The sequence below is a fragment of the Corvus moneduloides genome, chromosome Z, assembly GCF_009650955.1.
Source record: "Corvus moneduloides isolate bCorMon1 chromosome Z, bCorMon1.pri, whole genome shotgun sequence".
Lineage (NCBI taxonomy): Eukaryota > Metazoa > Chordata > Aves > Passeriformes > Corvidae > Corvus > Corvus moneduloides.
The window spans coordinates 42,864,384-42,882,798 of record NC_045511.1 but is presented as its reverse complement, the minus strand read 5'-3'; the positions used below and the strand labels follow the sequence as shown (position 1 = coordinate 42,882,798).

Genomic DNA, 18,415 nt, shown 5'->3' with positions numbered 1-18,415 from the left:
TTTGGTGGGAGGTGGTCACATGTGTCCTGAAAACTGCCCCCCACCTCAGCCTTGCACCACTAATACTGACAACCTGTGAAATTCAAATTTCTGTTGACTGATAAGAGACACCTTCTAGGAAGCCTGTAGCAAGGTAACACTCACTGCCATGAGCGGTCACCCCCAAAATTATGTTGTCTATTTTAACTGAAATATTTTTAATATTTTGACTGCTATAACCAGTAACAAGTATAAAATACTGTCTGTCTTCAAGAAATCATCAGTTTAGGATCTCCTGTCATATGAACTGTGAACCAACGTGTCTGGCAGATGTCTGGCACCTTTTTCCTGAATTCCCAGAAGTCAGCCTAGGTAGGGAAAGCCTCTGCACATATTTGAGAGCTATAAGTTAATTTTACATGTGTCTATAAAAGCAAAATATGTTGTAAACAGAATATGTCAGCAAAGCCTGCACAAGAAACCAGTGAAAATTGAGTGTGAGTGACAACTGTGGGGTACAAAATCACATTCTGATAGCTTTCACGAAGGTTTTTATGCTAATGGCTGGATTTGGCAGCCAGGTTGAAGTGATGGCACTTCAAGTTTATAATGATAAAGTTTCTAAGTGTACCAATTGTGGTGAAGGTGATACCCATATTACCTGCCTTTCTACCCTTATAGTCACTAACAATATACAGGAGAATCCTCATATCTAAAGCTCCTTAGAGGATAAGTTAGTATTTCCATGCCGTAATTCAGCTTTACAGAATTTCCTGAAGTTTATTTCAGTGTCATTCACATTTCTCTGCTTCAGTCTACTATAGCATTAGAGCACATAACTTACACATTCAACATGAAATTAGGTGCAGAGGGGATAAAATTATGTACCCAAACGCCATCACTGCCCACCTCTTTTGTCATGCTCATTCATTTTCTTTATGATGGTCATAAACAAGACATTGTTTCTTCCAATTTCTGTAGCAAGATCAGTTCCCATGAAGCAAGTGAGACTCAGCCTGTGGTTTATTGGAGAATTACAGCCTGGGCTTGACTCTTTTTGTTACTTTCGTGTTTTGAAAGATTATTCCAGCATTTTCTTGGTAGAAAGAAAGCAAATGACAATGAATGATTTTTAAATATTTTTTTAAAACAAATGAAATGTAATATTTTCAGTAGTGTTAATTTATATAGATATAATATGTTTCAGTTCTTTACTTAGTTTATTAATTCCAGGTTTGTTTATTCAATCCTGTAATATTTTATCGAAAGGAATATGGATTTACAGAACTGTTAGTGATGGAATTTGTTGCCTGTGAAATAATAGAAGTAACAGATAGTGCTGTGTTATGCAGTTTGATATGTTTGCTATAGCATGTCTCAACTAGGCAATTTAATTTTAGATTACTTTTTTGGGGGGCTGATTTTTATCACAGTGCTTTAAATTTTTTAAAGATAGAGTACTGCATTGTAATTTTCAAGTTCTATTTTAACTTCACGAGAATACAGGAAACTAAGTATGTAAGTAAATAAATAATGAAATAAATTGTAGCCTTACAGTAGAATCTTTTCTGCTGCAAATTGATAGCTCTACCAGTCTTTATCACTGAGCTGTTTGAGCCAGAATCAACTTCCTCACAAAGACAGGCTAAATGCCACGAATTGTTTGTTTATTTGCTTCTGACAAAATTATTTTGCTGATTTCACATCTTATATTGTATCAAATATAGGTTATGTGACCCTACTTTGTAACAAACTTGCAGTTACCCCTCTTTGGGATCAGGAGACTGCCTTTTGCTGGCCTGTGGAACAAACCTCATAGACAAGCAGGTGTAAAAACTTGATATATTTCTGCCATTTTCTTTTCTCCTCTTTTGGAAAGTATCTTTAAAACATCCTTTTCCCCCCCCCCCCCATTCATACAGCTCTATAATTTTAAGCGGCTATGCATGATATGCATAATGAATCCACCTGCCAAGATTAGCAGCATTTCTTCTGTGCAGTCTCCACTAAACAATTCTTGCCTCTTTTAAATTAATAATAATTTGTTATCAAGACATTCACTGTTCATCCCATGCTTGCAGAACACAGTCCCAATGCATGAACAAAACCCCTAGATGTCACTGTAACAATATAAAAAAGAGTAGCAGCTGTAAATAGCAGAGTTTTTTTAAAGTTAAGATGGTCTTGAATGACACTGAAGGAACTTGATAAACAGATTTCAGTCTTGTTTTCTTCACATTCAGATGTATTTTCCACTACGTTCTGTGCCAGTGGAAGTCAGTGGAGAACATGGTTTGGTTTTAGCTGCGGCTCTGAACAGCTCTATCATGGACGCCTTATTTTGTGCAAAGAACATTCTAGGCTATGGTAAGCATTGTCACATTTTATTTGTTCAGGTGTTTTAGTTCTACTGGACCAAGTTCTTCTGAGAAATATTCACATGATACATTTGTAAAACCATATTTGTACATTTGCACGCATATAAAAATACAAATATGCTCTTTTCGTAGGCAAACAAGGACATCTAAGAGAATAAAGCTGTTCCTATTTTTGTGTTTGCATGTTGGAAAAAAAAATTTGAATCCCAAAGGCTATTTTCCTAGACTGTTAAAAAAATTAAATATATATAATAGATAAATAAATATATATGTATGAAATAAATATGATGCTTGAATTAGCAAAGAGAGATCTGTGACTGTTTTTCTCTGCATGCAAAACACATATGCAATCTGTGAAATGTTCTACCGTAGGCTGAAGGGGAAAGGGGTGTAACCAGCATTTCCTTTTCAGTCTGAAAATTTACAGGAATGCAGCAGGACATCTGTATGGAATTAGTATAGCTTCTCCCCCTCATACATTGAGATCCATGTGTCTGCAAACTGAGAGTCTGTAATCTTGAGTCCAGATTTGTTTTACCTAATAAAAACATCAGGACTGATTGTACCTTAGGGTGTAATATTTAAAAAGACTGAAATTAAGTTTTTAAGGAAGTAAAAATAAAAGCAGGCAGTTACATGTTGTTTTAAAGTCTTTGAATCTTTAGATATCTTTAGGCATTTTTAAGGGGTTGTCTGTAGTAGCCTCTACACTGAACCTTATACCTACATTTGCAGGCAATACAGCTGGATTTGGGAGCTTCAGTGTACTCAAACAATCCTTCTTTCTGGAAAGCCACATGACAAACATTTCTGCCAGTTTTCTTATGGAATTTGCACTGCTGCATGACCTATCCTTTTTCCTTCCTATAGTCTATAGGAAGGGCATGCTGTATATAAAATTTTATAATTGCAACATGCTGGTGTAGAGCTGCTGAAATACATTAATGCGAACTTTGAGTTGCTCTTAGTATATGTAGTGCCATCACAGGTGTTTTAAACATTCCATAATGGTATTGTAAAATATTATATACTAGACTTTTATATAAAATATAGAATAGATTTTATTTCTCTGCTTGAGTAGGGAGGTGGGACCAGATGCTGTGATCCCTTCCCACCTGAACCATTCTGGGATTCCATGAACTCAGCATTTTCATGAGTCTTACAGCATGTAACCAATCAAAGACTGTGCTGTACTTACACTCCATGAACCTATTTTAATTTGGTAAAAATTAAGTTTTGTTCTTGTATGCAAAACCAATCATGGTATCATAGAGTTGTGAAGGTTGGAAAAGACCTAAGATCAATGGGTTCATCAGACAGGAAGAACACAAAATGATCACCACAGAACACTTTTGCTAATTTTTTTGTTCAGGGTTATTTATATTTAGATAATTATATTGCTTAGTTCAGGGGTTATCAGAGAACATGTCATCTCAGTGAGATTTAGGATGGCTGAATCCTCTCTTTCTAAGTATGTTGTTCAAGAGACGCTGTGTCAGAAAATAATGCTCAGAAGAACCTATAAAAGGACAACTACTTTAAATCATCCAGCTGTAAAATTATTGATGTGTTTAAGTAATTAAAACCGTGTTGTCCAAGTTTAATGCCAGATGAAGTTTCTCCTGAGTAACTGAGCCCTTTTACCTGCTCCACCTACAGACCCCCCAGGGAAGAGCTTCTAGAATGAGATAAAATAAATTAATCATTAATTATACACATCTTCTTAATCTGGGAATATCTGTAGCAGCTGTGTGATTTTTTTTTCCAAAGACAAAACAGAATATCCAATAATATCTATTGTGGTTTTAGTTTTGTTTAACTTGAATAAATTTAAAATAGATACTGAAGTGTTTGAGCTTTACATAGGGATAGCTTCAACCTCCTGTTTCATTTAATACATATATACAAATTTTATTTCTTATTTCTATTGCTGTTTTGCACATATAAGTTGGTTAACTTTTTCTGTATCTAGAAAAAAAAAGAGAGAATGCTTTTTTTTTTTTTAAAAGACTCCCTCAAGTCCTTCCTTTTGTTGACAGATTTCAGACCGTAAAGTAGGATTTAATTACTGGTAGTTGAGATGTCTAAATTAGGAACATTTGACTTCTGTTTGCAATCACTTAGAAACAAAGAAAAATCGGTACAGAGTGGTCCATTCTACTTCTCCTATGCTAAAAAAATAATTCCCAATTAATATGTGGTCTTACAGGCAGGACACACAAGTCACTTCTGGAATGATGTGCTAAAATATCTTGCCTTGTTTACGTTTTTGTTTGTGTCACAAAGGTAAAGAATCAGACATTCCAAGCCGGGTAATCCTTTTGTACCTGAAGCTTTGCAGCATTGAGAGGTCTTTTTGTTTAATTGCATGGAACAGTTCTCTTGTGATGTCTTTCAACACTTTTTTTGTTTTTTTCAAATTGTTGTCTTATGTCTTAATTATCTTCCTCTTTTATTTTATAAGCCCCACTTAGTGGTTCTGTTCCTTTTCAATATGCCTCAGTCAGCATACATTTTTTTTCCTTCTGCAGTGAGACCATTACTTTGAAACCACTACTGAAATATTTTTTAATTTTATCAATGATAAAACTGAAACTCTGTGGAATAATTTATCTATTTGTTGCATATGCGAGGGACTTTATATTGAATAATATATTCACATATATGTATATATACGTGAATTAGTAAGAAATGGGAATCAAAATTGCTTCTTAAATGGCTGTGTTATCCTTTACATGCATTGAAATTTTATAGATGAGCACAGGCAAGAGGAAATCATAACTCTTTAGTTATTTCTTTTTTATTGAAAATAAAGTTAGAGTGGGAATAAACTGGTGTGCCAGTTTGGTTTTCTCTCTTTTTGTTTACTAGTTTTTGGTTTTTGTTTACCAAATTATGGGGATATACCAAATTAGTGCCTATATTTAAAGGGTGGGAGAAAAGGAAGTTAGGCCAACTAATTTAATTTCCGGGCCTGAAATAATGCTAAAAATTGAAATAATTCAAGTTTCCATGTGAAAACAAGAACATCAAATCTAACCAAAACAGACTCATCAAAAGCAAGGAAGGCACAGGCAGAGAACAAAGCAGATAGACTTAATAAAATATTAAAAAATAGGTGTTGACTACCTCATCTGAGCAATGCTTTTGAAACAGTCTCAAATGATATCCTTCTAAGTAAGAAAAAAAAAAATCACAGTCTAGACTAAAATATTTTGGTTTATATTATTTATTCCATTTCCAGATTAATGATGATCTTGATATAGCACAATCACATTGGAGGACAAGATGAGAAATCGAAATGGTCAGATGTATTAGACAAATGGTAAAAAGAAAAGAAAGCAAAGGTAAAATCAACCAAACAAGCAAAAAGAGGATGCAGCTCAACACTTCTTAGCAGTTAAACCACTGGCATCTGCAGCAGATCACCTGCACCTGTGCAGAATTCCTGTGCTTGAGGTACAGGTTAAATGGTTAATCTTCTTTTTACTTTGCAGCAGAGAGGATTAATCAAATGAATTTCCAAGGTCTTTTCCAAAAGTACTTTAAAAACAGATCTGTGGTGAAGACACCAGAGAAATTTACCAAGTGAAGGTTGGGAGCTCACTGAAAATGCTCAGGTGTGGATTTGGGGAATCCCAAATTCTTCCAGTGGGGAAGAGGGAACAACTGAAAAGAGATTTTTAATCCTGACATTGTCTTGTTATTTCTACATTTAATACCTGTACTGATTTAGACATCCACCACTGGTTGTTTTTGGTGACTCAAATAATGAATAGCTGAGAATGTTTTTACCTGTCAAATAAATGTGGCCGTTGAGAGACATAATTTTCAGCACTGTAAGAAATTATTTACACCCAACGAGTCTATTTTAATGGGATCCTACATTAGCAAAATGTTTGTTCACATATTTACTTTGTTTCAAAATGTCAAAATAATATGACTGGCTTTACTTAAAAGTACCTTCCACCCTTGTTTGGGAAGAAAATGTAATCACTTGGGAAAAGTGTGGATTAAAAAATAATCTGCATTATGAGTTTTCTCTGGAAACATTTTCTTTATGCAGATGTACACTTGCATGTTTCCTGAAAATCCACTGTATATAACATTTTGAGCAATTTTTATTGGAATTGGTCAGACTTGAAGTGGCAGTTCAGCTAGAACAAAAGAGGCATCACTCATCCTTCTGTATCATCTACGTGATGTCAATATATCATGGCATCCTCTGTGAAAGAAGCTTTTCTATTTTTTAACAGGCAGGAAATAGGACGGGGCAGAATCTCTGGGGTCAACAGATAAAAATGTTTTTCAAGAGCTGGGAGTCATAACCTACAGTATCTTTCCTGAAGAAATCTAGTTTCCTCCCACAAGTACTTAAAGTCTTAGGTTCTATTTTTTCTAATGCAGAGCTGTGTTCCTGTCTTACCAAAGAAACTCTTAGTTGTAGTATTAATTTCATTTATCATGTTGCCCTTTTTCTATTAATTTCGTTCCCTATTTTTAAGAGAACTGCTGTTAGCTAAAGAACCCAAGCCCTTTGACAGGGATTTTCCCTCCTTTACCATAGCAGTGGCTTTTACGGGCAGCTATTCCAAATTGAACACATGCAGCTCTAACATGAATGATTAGAACATAATCATTATTTTAAATCATGTCTGATCCTTTTTACCCATAAAAAGTATTTATGATCCCCATTCTAACAAAGACAGCTTTCCTGGTAAGCATTAATTTCTATTCATGTTTACAGAGACCAAATTTATCACAAGTAAGACATCTTGCCCAATCTCACCCAATCTCGTGAATGTTTTATGTTTTTGTGTTCTAGTTCCTTTCAGAAATTTAGCAAGGCGGTCCCTAGTTCTCTTCGGGTTTGAGTGCAAGGAGGTCTCTTGAGTCTTACAAATCACTTTACAAATCACTGGTAGCTGCTGACTTTGCTTTCGTTACTGTGCTCAGTATTTCCAGTTTCAAATTATGTCTCTCTTGGCTTTAAACCATAACTTTCCCACTCCCTAATTTCTAGCCCACTCTTGCTGTGTAATTGCCAAACCTTTTGGGGGGGAGAGGGAGGTGCTGTTTTTTTGTTTCATTGTTTGTTTGTTTGTTTCCCCTTAAATATTTTCAAGTGTCTTTTTCCAGATGTGCTGTGTTTCACTTCTGGGAATTGCTTCTTTATCCCTGTGCTTCCTGATATCCAGGATCCTGATCTTATCTCAAATCAGTTCTTTCCTTTTGATTCTTTGCGTCCTATCTACTTATTCTTTGCATTTTCTGGAGATAGCTATTCACCCGAAGTGGCATGGAATCCTTCTCTTTCCCTGGCTCTCAGCTGCATTTCATTCATGACAGATTTAACAGCTTCTGTTTTGAAGAAATTCCAAACCTCTCTTACAATCAGGAGGTTGCTGAGCTCTCCTACCCAGTTGTCTTCATAAATTAGTTCCTTCATAAAATACTTTTCGTTCCTCATGGTCTTTAAAGACTGAGATCCTCCCATGCAAAATTACTTTTGCTAACCTTACAAATTTAAACAAAATCACCTTTTGATCTGTCAGAACATAGGTCTGTAAATGGAGCCTCTGTTAAAGCCACTGGACCATCAAAGCAGGGCAGTAAGTTGAACAAGAGTGTGGCTTCATGACCTCTTGGCTAGCGGCTTTTATTTCAGAGATAACGAAATGTGGCTCCTGTTTCTCATCCCAGAGTTAGAAGTGACAGATAATATGCGCATGGAGCTAAATGAAGCTGTTACATGTTCCAGTTTTGTTTTAAAAGACAAAAAAGAAGAAAGTTTCCTGGTTGCCACAGTATGCCATGGGCTGTATTGGTGAGGTATTCACCCCTAGACCTGTAGTTCAAAGGGATAAATCTTCTCAGATGACAAAACCAGATTGTGTCCTGTTGTTATCGCAGTGACCAGCAGCCAGCACTCAGGGACTGTCAGCAGGGCCACGTGTTTTTTTCCATTGCTTTTGTTTGCTTCTTACTGGTGGCTAACTATTCGGCACATGTAGGTAAATGTATGCTCTTGGCCTTAAAAAGCAAGCAGCTAATTTCCTCAGCCGGGGTTTTGTTGAGATGGTTATGTAGGGAAAAACAGCAGGTGGACAACAAGTAAAACTTTCAGGTGTGAACTTAAAAAAACTACTCCTGAAGGACAGTGCCACCTAATCCAGTACCACACGTCCCTGCTCTTGGTGCTTTTGATGGCAAAAGCACCAGCCCTCGAGGCTGAGCTGATACGAGCCGGGAAGGAGCTCTCGGGTCTCCCGACTCTGCCCGGCGTTCGTGTGCCAGACCCCGCTGGCGGGGCAGGTGTGGGGGTCCGGCCCCCTCTCCTCGGGGCCACCTCCTCGGGACCAGCACCTTCGTTGGCAGCCCTGTGTGCTTTCTCAGGGAGGGCTTTTGCTGCCAAGCCTCTCCGCACGGGCTTGTGTCCATCCCACGGCGCAGTTCCCAGAGACTGGGGACAAGCAGGGGAACCGAAGGAATGCGCAGAACCCTGTAACGCTATGGAGCAGCGAGGAGTCCCCAGGCAGGTGCAAAGGAGGAGCTTTATTTACAAAAAATCCGGCCTTTTTATGCCGTTAGTCTATTGTTAGTTTACATAGTTTTAGGGCACAACAAACCAAATTTAACCAACCACCATACACCACGGCACGGGCACAAGGCATTCACTCAGCATGTCTCAGTTCCTCTACTCTAGCTAAGTCATTCATTCTCCCACAGTCCACTTCTACTTAGGCTAAGTAACAGGCCAGAGCCATGATTTTACCAGGCCTTTCCTGTACAAAAGCTTTACCTATCGGTCACAGAACCCCCTTTGGAACCAGCTCTACCTGAACCGGTCGCTCCTCGAGACCCCTCGCTCCCTCCAGCAGCCGCCCGTCCCCGCCCCCTCCCCCTCCCGTCCCCATCCCTCCTCCCTCTCCCTCCTCTCCTATCCTGCCATCCCCTCTTCCCGGCCCCCGCCGCCTGTGCGCCCCCTTCCTCCCCCTCCCCATCCCCGCACCGGCCCGGAGGCACCGGCCCCTCCTCCGGCTCTCTCCGCTCCGCCAGCCCGCTGTAAATCCGCCCCTGGCGCTGGGCAGGGGCTTTTTGCTCCCTTGTCGTTCTGTGCCGGCACGTTTATTTAGGCGCGGTTAATTATCGTCTGGCTCTTATTTTTGCAGGGGAAATTCAGCGTGGTTCTCTTGGATTTCCTGTTGCGGCGGCGGGGAGGAAAATCCCAAACTCCTCGGGTTTTTTTTCCCTCCGTTCCCCCCCTCTCCGCTCAGGGGCGTGTGCTGCGGGTGTGAGCAACGTGGAGCCCGGTCCCCGCTGGCACCGCCGTGTGCGCGGCGGCGGCCGGGCAGGCTGGGAAGGACACACGGCGGAGTTTCCGCGGCTGAAGCCTCTCCGCGCCCAGGAGCCGAGCGGTGCCCGCTGACGGCGGTGCGGGACCGGCGCACCCCTTCGCGGCTGCCCGCCCGCTTCCCGCCGGGATAGTCGCAGGATGGGCAGGCGGCGGCGGCTCCGGGCGCAGCGCTGCTGCTTCTTGCTGTGGCTGGGCTGCCTGGCGCTGTGGGCGCAGGGAGCGGCCAGGAGACAGCAGCAGCAGCAGCAGCATCCGCCGGCGCTCCGCGCTGCCGGAGGAGCGGGCGGCTCCTTCGCCGACGCCGCGCACCGGGAGGACGGGGCCGGGAGCGCCGCCGGCCGGGTCCGCCGGCGAGGACAGCAGGACGCGCTCCGAGGGTAGGGACAAGGCTGATACCCCTTCCCCGCCGCCTGTGCGCTCCCCCGGGCATCTCCCCAGCCACAGCCCCTTGCCGGTGGTCTTCGTGTGTGCCCCCGGAGCCGCTCCCCTTCCCGCCCCTTTGTGTGGCTGAGGACTTACGGTTCGCTGAGCTGGGAGTTTGGTCCTTGCCTGTGGAATCTGGTCTCCTAATTAGTGCGATTTAATTAAAAGCAGGATTTGTGTGGGGCTATGTTACAGCTAACGAATTGACCCCATTGGGCTCCTTGATCCAACACGTTCCAATACTGAGATACTTTGACACTCACTTTTTTTTGGCTTCTGCAAAGAAATGGTGCAAAGTCTGGTTTTCTTCTTCTGATGTTTTGGGGACTTCTTGCTTTTTTGAGGTTATGTGTCTTTATGAGCAGGGATCTCTTCTGTCCTGTGTGAGATGACAGCATGGAGCCCGTTTTTATAGCAAGGTTTCTTAGACTTTGTATGAATCCAGAATCAAACTCATCCCTTCCGTATCCTCAGTTGTTGCAACAAGGATGAATAGTGGCCCGGTCTTGCGTCATTTATCTCTCCTCTTCATACTAATCAGTTGAACTAACCCAAAATAAAATGCCTTGGAGGAAGATTTTGTTCCTTTGGGGAGGATTTTTTTTTTTTGTAGACAACTTTGCTATGCTCTTTTTTGTTGTTTGTTTTATGCAGCTGGATTCTTCCTGTACCTGTGTATGTAAAACATTAAATTCTCTTTAGAGTGGTTCATATTTTCCCATACACATTTACTGCTTTGTCTGTGTCGCAGGCCAAATGTGTGTGGCTCTAGATTTCATTCCTACTGTTGCCCTGGATGGAAGACACTTCCTGGAGGAAATCAGTGCATTGTTCGTAAGTGTGACTCCAAGCTTCTACTGCTCAAGGGGTAACAATAAAAGTAAATATTTTTCTACGAGTCACTGATCCATTCAGTATGAGAAAAGCCAATTCAGTTCTGTGTTTCACCTTACTTTTAAAAATAAGAAAAGGAAAAAAAATACCATAATGGATTTACATGTCCACATTCCTTGTAACTGAAGGGCTGCCCAATGGCCTTGGTGTGTTTATAAGAGACATGTCACCACCTAGTTTTTTGAGAAAACTGACGACAACGAAGGAAAAAGGAAAAAAACTTTGTCAAATCAAATACTCAACTCTAGTAACAGAGGAAAAAAAAGCCAAAGGTCTTGATATAAGCAAATCAGATCTTGTTCTCTGAAACTTGGAATTACAATCAAACAGAAAGCTTCTTTACATCTCTCTTCTCTGTCATTTTTAGTTGTGTATTAATAGCTGCCAGGCATGTAGACGTGGCTACTGTCTGGTCATGGTAGGTACTGTGCTGACAAATGTGACTTTTGGCATACATGGCATGGCAAAAAAAAGAAAAAAAGCTGTGTGTGTGGGGAATATGCTCACTGGGGGTGATGTCTTAGGAGATGTTTACAATGAAATAGAAAATTAAGTTTAATTTTCTTTCTCATAGATTAAAGCTGATAGTAGACACATGCTTCCTTCAGACATTAAATTTTTAGTTTGTTTCCACTCATTCTACCCTGTCACTGTCTGTTTTGTTAATAAGTGTGCTCAACTTCAAAATTCAGGTTCAAGAGCACACTGCTCTTTATGTAAGCAGTGGAGGTTTTTGTGATACTCCATTTGATAAACTGCCGACATGTAGGATGAAACTAGGGAAGGAAAGGGTGATAAGCCAAGGTCTTCCAAACTTTTGACCTTTGGTGGCTTTGTTTTTTAGGATTCCACACCTCTCTCACCTGTTCACATCTATTGGTTTTACATGAGTAAACTTGTCTTGCTAATATTGGGGATAACTGTGCCATGTATCACTTACTTTCACCTAAAGTTGACCCAGAATTTCCCAGCAAAGGATAACAGTGTCATTCAGAGGAAGATACTTTTATCAATGTCCCCGTGGAATAAAAGGATTTCATCAAAATGTTCTGTTCACATTCATAAACTCTTTCAGTACTGTCTTACTTAATGTAAAGTAGAGTCTTTAAGAAGGATTTAGGCTGCCTATTGCACTGTTGATAGGCTTTTCAGATTCAGCCATGTGTCTGGCTCAAATGTTATTGGGGGCTTTCAGCAATCCTTACAAGATACCATTAAATTGTGACTCTCAGTGCCTCTTAAACACCTTGGTCTCAGGTCTGTCCACAGCCAGAATAATCTTTGATGTATTTATTTATGTGCACAAAGGACACTTTTTAGCTCCTGCTTACTTATTGGAGTCTAATTGCAGCTTTCTAAGATGTTTAGAGGGTGAATAATTTTGGCAGACCATCTATAATGTTGTCTGTGACACTTTTCTGTTGCTTTCTTTTTGGTGAATGTTTAAGTGTATACATTTCTGTGGTCACATTTAATGCCTGTTGAGATGATGTTCCCTTTAGCTAGAGTTCTTCATCTAGACAGAACCTCCTGCACAGGATGCTGGACAAGCTATCAGGTTTCTTTTTGTAGGTGTGCTGATTATAATTGATGCATATTGCAACTGGTGTTCTTAAAGTATTATTTTATGAGGAGAAATCTATGAGCCAGTGGTAGATCAACAAGAAACCATTCTGACCTGACAGTGTTTCCAGTTGATGATGTGATGGTGGTTGTTGGTGGTCTGTGGCACATTTATGATTGAAAGTGAACTTTTATCTAAAAACCACAGGTCTGCTTAGGTTTACTCTTTTGCTGTGTAGAATAAACTGTTCTGATGAAAGTATATTTAGGATATGCCTGAAAGTCTACAGCTTTCAATTGGTAAAAAAATTACTCCTGAACAGATAATAAAGTAACAAAATGAGCTAAATAGAAACCTTTCTTTATCAGGAGATTAACCTGTGTTGTATAAAGATGGATGGAACAGGAATATTTGAAAACAGCCCTGTTTCCTGTGCTTGTCAAGTGCTCTAAATCCAAGTCCTATTTCTCACTTTTACTTCTGCTCATGGAAAAGTATTTCAAGTCAGTCCATGGTGTGTCTCTACTTCCAATAGCAAAATCCCACAAACTCTTTCACTTCTTCTGCCTTCACATTTGAGGCAAAGTTGTAGTGGAATTTAATGATAAATGTAGATGATGCTACATCTACATTTGAGTTGTGTTGGCAAGAGTTGTACTTAAGGTATTTGTTCCATTGTAGTCCTTCAGTGGAGAGGTACTGCCAGAGTATTTGGTTCTCACAAAACTCTAGGCTTATTTACAAAGAAATTGTGATTCTTGGGGAGGTTTTTTTGTTTGTTTTGGGGTTTTTTTGCTGTACAAGTGGTTTGTTGCACAATATGTGTCTTTTTGAACTCCTCCTGCATTGTGCTATAGTGGCTCTTACTCCTTCAGGCTGTCTTTTGATTAATTTGCTAGTTGAGCAGATTAATTTGATGTATTAATTTGGATCTGCTTTAGAATCTGTCTTTAGCCTTTTAGCTCTTTTTTTGTGGTTCTGTCACTACTTTTTGCAATGGAGCTGTGCTGGATGGTGAGTGAGAAGGGAAGGAAGGACTTTGGGACATCAGGAGGATGGCACAACATCAGGCACATGACACACACATATTGGGTAGACAGGCTTTCCTGGGGTTTTCATGGTTAGTTTCTAAATAAAAGTATGAGACTACCTGTGTACAGAAAACTATGATTAGGGAAACAACACAAAATCTGCGAGGTCCAGCATTTGGACATTGACTTCACACAAAACTTCATTGGGTAAAGAGTGGATAATGTTAGGGGAAAAAAAAAAAAGACCCTAAAATGCCTTTAAAATGGTGATTTTAAGAGTGAAGCCCATAGCATGAATTGGCATTGTTTATATTCCTTCAAATCTTGGACTGTTGGTAATGTTTTCCACAAGCCTTGTGGTCTAAAAGACCTATTTTTAATAATTTTACATTGCTTGCATAATTGGCTGGTATTTCTAATTAGGGAATGAGTTGATTACCTGGTTCCAGTGGTCAGATCAGTGTTTGAGTATGTGCTTGATTTGATTCTGACTGTCTTCAGATTTGTCAAGAGATACTGATCATGCCAAAATTCAGTTTGCTTTATTTAACTTAAAATTACCTTTGCACATATAATAGCTGTCCCAATGAAGTGAGTTTTCAAGTGTTGCAGTTTAAGATTCAGGTTGCTGTTAATCCCCGTCACTGTCTTTCTGTGTTGCTCCTCAGCAATTTGCAGAAATAGCTGTGGTGATGGATTTTGTTCCCGTCCTAACATGTGCACTTGTGCCAGTGGGCAGATATCACCTACATGTGGATCAAAACCTGGTAAGGACTTACTGTGTTTTCATTAGAGATTTCATTTAAAGTCATTCTCTTTAAGTTTCAGTGGAAAAAATGCCACCTTCTTTAAAAATAACTTGTCATTACTGCATACATAAATGTAAATTATGCTTAAGTAAAATATCTCAAGTTCTTGATCAAATTTGTTATACCACATGTGCCTATTTATTCTGTGTGGCAAATTTAAATAAAATGTGCTTAAAGAGAAAAGAAGTTTACAAATGAATGTGTGTGGTATTTACATTTTCATTGAGTCCAGTTTGTTAAGAAATTAAGATTGTACCGTCTCCAATGTAATGAAAAGTTCTGAGTTGCTACATAGCAGTCGTGCAAAGCTCGAGAAAACATCTCCATGAGTCTACAGTTAAAATATATAGCCTATATGGTACAAAGCTCATAATTCAGATCCCATTTCAAAGACCGTAACAACTCATTCTTTTGTGCCTGTTTGCTGCCCATTGTGTGTTTTTGGCTGATTTTGGGTGTCTCTCTGCAGCACAGCAGTGCAGTATCAGCTGCAGGAATGGCGGGACGTGCGTGGACGAGCAGTGCCAGTGCCAGAAGGGCTTCTCTGGGGCCCACTGTGAGCAGCGTAAGTCACTGCTCTGTCCCTTTTCAAAGCAAAGCCACGGGAGTTCTGCCAGCTGAACCTCTTCCTTTACTTAGAGGAGGAAGGTGAAGCAGCCAGTTTTCTGAAAAGCAGTGAAACACCTGAAAGAAATGCTGAGTTTGGCGTATGGCGTTTAGCTGGCAGTCGGTTTGTGCACCAAGTGCATTTGTATTCTCTAAAATTCAAATTACAGATCGGATTCACCAAGCAGTTTTGGAAAACCCTTGGGGAGCAACATCACTATACATCCCACTCTTCATACCAGATGTTCACTAATTTTCATTCTCTTTAACAAAGTTTTCTCTACCTCAGAACAATAGTCTCACTGCTGGGTTGAAGCACGTTTTCTGTTTTCTAGTTGTCTAAGGAAAAAAGAATTAAATATGGTTCAAGCTATTGGATGCCTTCTTGGGTTGGCAGACAAGCTAGAAAGTCAATTATTTGCCTAGCTTTACCTGTAACAGCACAGTGTTTACAAGCTGTAGACATTTAGCAAACAGTAAAAGTCCCTAAAGGCTGCAGGGATGAAGAAAGACTCAAAGCGTACTCTGAGGCCAGCTGACTACTAATTAGCAGAGAAATTAATTGCATAAAGTAGTCTGAAAGAACTAGAGACAAACAGAGGGCAGCTATGCAAAGACCAGACAGACTGAATATTGTGGAAGATAATTTTTTTTGCCTTAGTCATTTTTGTAAATGCTGAAAAACAGTCTTGTTCTTGCTTTAACTGGATAAAACTCTCTAAAATTTTAGCAAATAGTTGTAATCCTAAACTGTGACCCTAGTCAATGAAATTTGCTATTAAGAGTTGCTGGTCCCTTCCTGCTTTTGTTAAAGTATTGGGTCAACACCTGAATGCTCTGAGATGAGACAAATTTCCAGTGAACAGGTGAAAAGATGATTGCATTTTCAAGTGGTGACCCTGAAGCAATCCAGAAAAATCTGAACAAACTCTGAAGATTGGTTTTAGTGTATAGGAGAGTTACAATTTCAAGCAAGATTGAATATCTGTCTTCTAGAGAGTTGTAACAATGTAAATATGTTTTTATTTCTATTTAGAAAAATTTAATTGTATGTAATTAAATTAATTGTCTTGCTGAAGTGTTATTGTCCATTAATTCAGTGATGTAACACATGCAGCAAAATATCTTCATTTTATGTGTGCATTCTCAGTAAAAGGTAATTCTGTTTGCTGGTTCTTGGTAAGAAGTAAGGCTTTATCATATTTCCACAAAGCAATATATTTTATGCTCCCCAGTATGATACAGGAGGCATGTGTACCTTTTTCCAGTTTGAAATGATTACCTTCTCTAGGTTTCTGAGGTTCTTTTGCTAATATTCTTTTGGATATTTAAATGTGTTACAAATGCCACATTCAAACTGAGGAGACATGTAGGAAGGCAGCCTAAGGACTTCTAGACCAAAAAATTTAAAGTTTTAGAGGTTTTGTGACTGTGCTGTAAGCTGTAATGCTTTGATTTGGATCATGGGCTAATTTTGGACAATTTTGAAGCAATGAGCTTGAAAATAGATAAAATTAGTTAGTTAAGGCACTCTTTTAAGGTGTTTTGCAGCCTCTCTGAAGAACTGTCTTCCTTTTGCAATGAGACAATTCAGTGGTTTGGCAGAAAGCTTTGTTCTTGATTCGGACCATTGGTAAAGAGTATGAGTGGGTGCTCTGAAGTCCCATGACAATGAAGTATCTTCTTCATATAAATATACTGTGGATTTATAACCCTTTCATCCCCCAGCTTCCTCCCTCCCCACAAAAATTTTAATTTTGTTGGAATCTTTAAAGAAACATTGTTTTTCCAGGTACTTAAAAGATGAGTTAGGTGGGTAATTATTTTCCCTTGCCTCTAAATATCACTCCTTCTTCCAGCAGTACCAACTCTGAGAGATGATTATCTGTCTCTTGGGCCCCTTTCTCTTCCTGAAAGGTTTGTTGCTCTTGTGACTGAATGACACAACTTAATATGCCCAAAACCCCTGTGAAAATAGTTGAGGTTTGATAGATAGCTAACTTCAGTGAGGGATATAAGTTCTTATGATTAGTGACTAAAGCTGCACAGCAGATTAAAATATACTGAGGTTAAACATCTGCTATTAATCTGTGCTGAATCTGTGCTAAGCAGCTGTTTGCAGTTAGCATCAGCAGGTACTAATGGAATTTGATTTGCACAGCCCTTCCTGATAGAGATGGTAGGAGAGAGATCAGCTTCATCTTCAGGCCTAGAAAGGCTTAGAGCAGTGGGAGAAAAACAAATATTTTTTTAAATGCTGCATATATTAATCTTGGAAATATCACCGCCATGACATTTTAAAACTTTTTGTTTGTTTGTTTTTTGTTGATTGAAGCTCTCTGTGAAAGTGGCTGTCAGAATGGAGGACGGTGTGTTGGACCCAATCGCTGTGCTTGTGTCTACGGCTTCACTGGCCCTCAGTGCCAAAGAGGTAAAAGAAATTTAAGTAGGGAAACTGTGAGTAGTTGTATACAAAAAATGCTGTGTGTACATGTTTTATGCTGTGTAGATTTTTGGCTGAGCCAGTAAACTTTCAGTAAGCCAATTATTTTTTGTAATTTTAGAAAGTGTCTTCCTTTTTTTTTGTTTGGCAGATGCATTAAAAATTGACAAGTGCGAAGCCTAATTGGTAGGAATTTCAGCTAATTTAGGCTGCATATTTTGTTCATATGATAGTTAAAAGATTAGCTGTCTTTTGCTTTCAGCTCCGTGAAATAACAATCCAGCAAAATTACTGGTGGTGTTAGGATTGTGTAAGTCTAGACGACTGAAGGATTTTTTTTCTGTATAATACCTCTTTCGTGAGAGGAACTTGGGAAGTAATTTGCTCTGGTTAGTTAGGAGCAAGTCAGAGAAGGACTGAAAAAATAACCAATTACTATAGTACAGGAATCAGTTCCTAAGCCCATTCTTATTCCAGAATGCATCTTAGAGATGGCTTAACTTAGAAATCTGCTGAACAGATGGTTATAAACAGCAGTAAAGTCCCCTTGAAACCTTAAAAAAAACTCCTTAAGGCTGGATGAACTCAGGTTCCTCCACAAAGAGCAAGTTTTCTCTGTCCCTGGCATATTTGGTGGCTCTCCTATGGACTTTGTCCAGCGTGCCCATCATTTTCGTGTGTTGGGAGTCCAGGACTGGACACAATACTCTGATGCAGTACCTGAAGTGCCAAAGGGAGGTTCAGGACCACATCCCTGTGGTTAATGCTGCACTCACCCTGAGACAGCCCACACACCTCCTTGTCATTCCTGTGCTTAGAAATGGCTGCCAAATGGAATCCTGTGGAACTCCCTTTTTCGAATTCAGCTCTAAAATGCTCAGAGCTTTGTATAAATTGGGGCAATATCTTGCACCTTTTTCTATGTTTTTTA

General features: G+C 39.6%; 1 protein-coding gene across 3 annotated transcripts in view; it reads left to right on the top strand.

Annotated features, from left to right (window-relative positions):
* Nucleotides 1-9,382: 9,382 nt before the first annotated feature.
* FBN2 (fibrillin 2) overlaps nucleotides 9,383-18,415 on the top strand; it is a 118,640-nt gene continuing 109,607 nt past the window's right edge. For 2 of the 3 annotated variants that reach the window (XM_032096784.1, XM_032096783.1), the window contains exons 1-5: nucleotides 9,383-10,091; nucleotides 10,889-10,971; nucleotides 14,295-14,393; nucleotides 14,905-15,000; nucleotides 17,377-17,472. In XM_032096784.1, the coding sequence (XP_031952675.1) occupies nucleotides 9,853-10,091; nucleotides 10,889-10,971; nucleotides 14,295-14,393; nucleotides 14,905-15,000; nucleotides 17,377-17,472 (613 nt within the window). In that variant the 5' untranslated portion in view covers nucleotides 9,383-9,852. The remainder of the gene's footprint in view (nucleotides 10,092-10,888; nucleotides 10,972-14,294; nucleotides 14,394-14,904; nucleotides 15,001-17,376; nucleotides 17,473-18,415) is intronic. The other variant, XM_032096785.1, reaches the window with a different exon arrangement.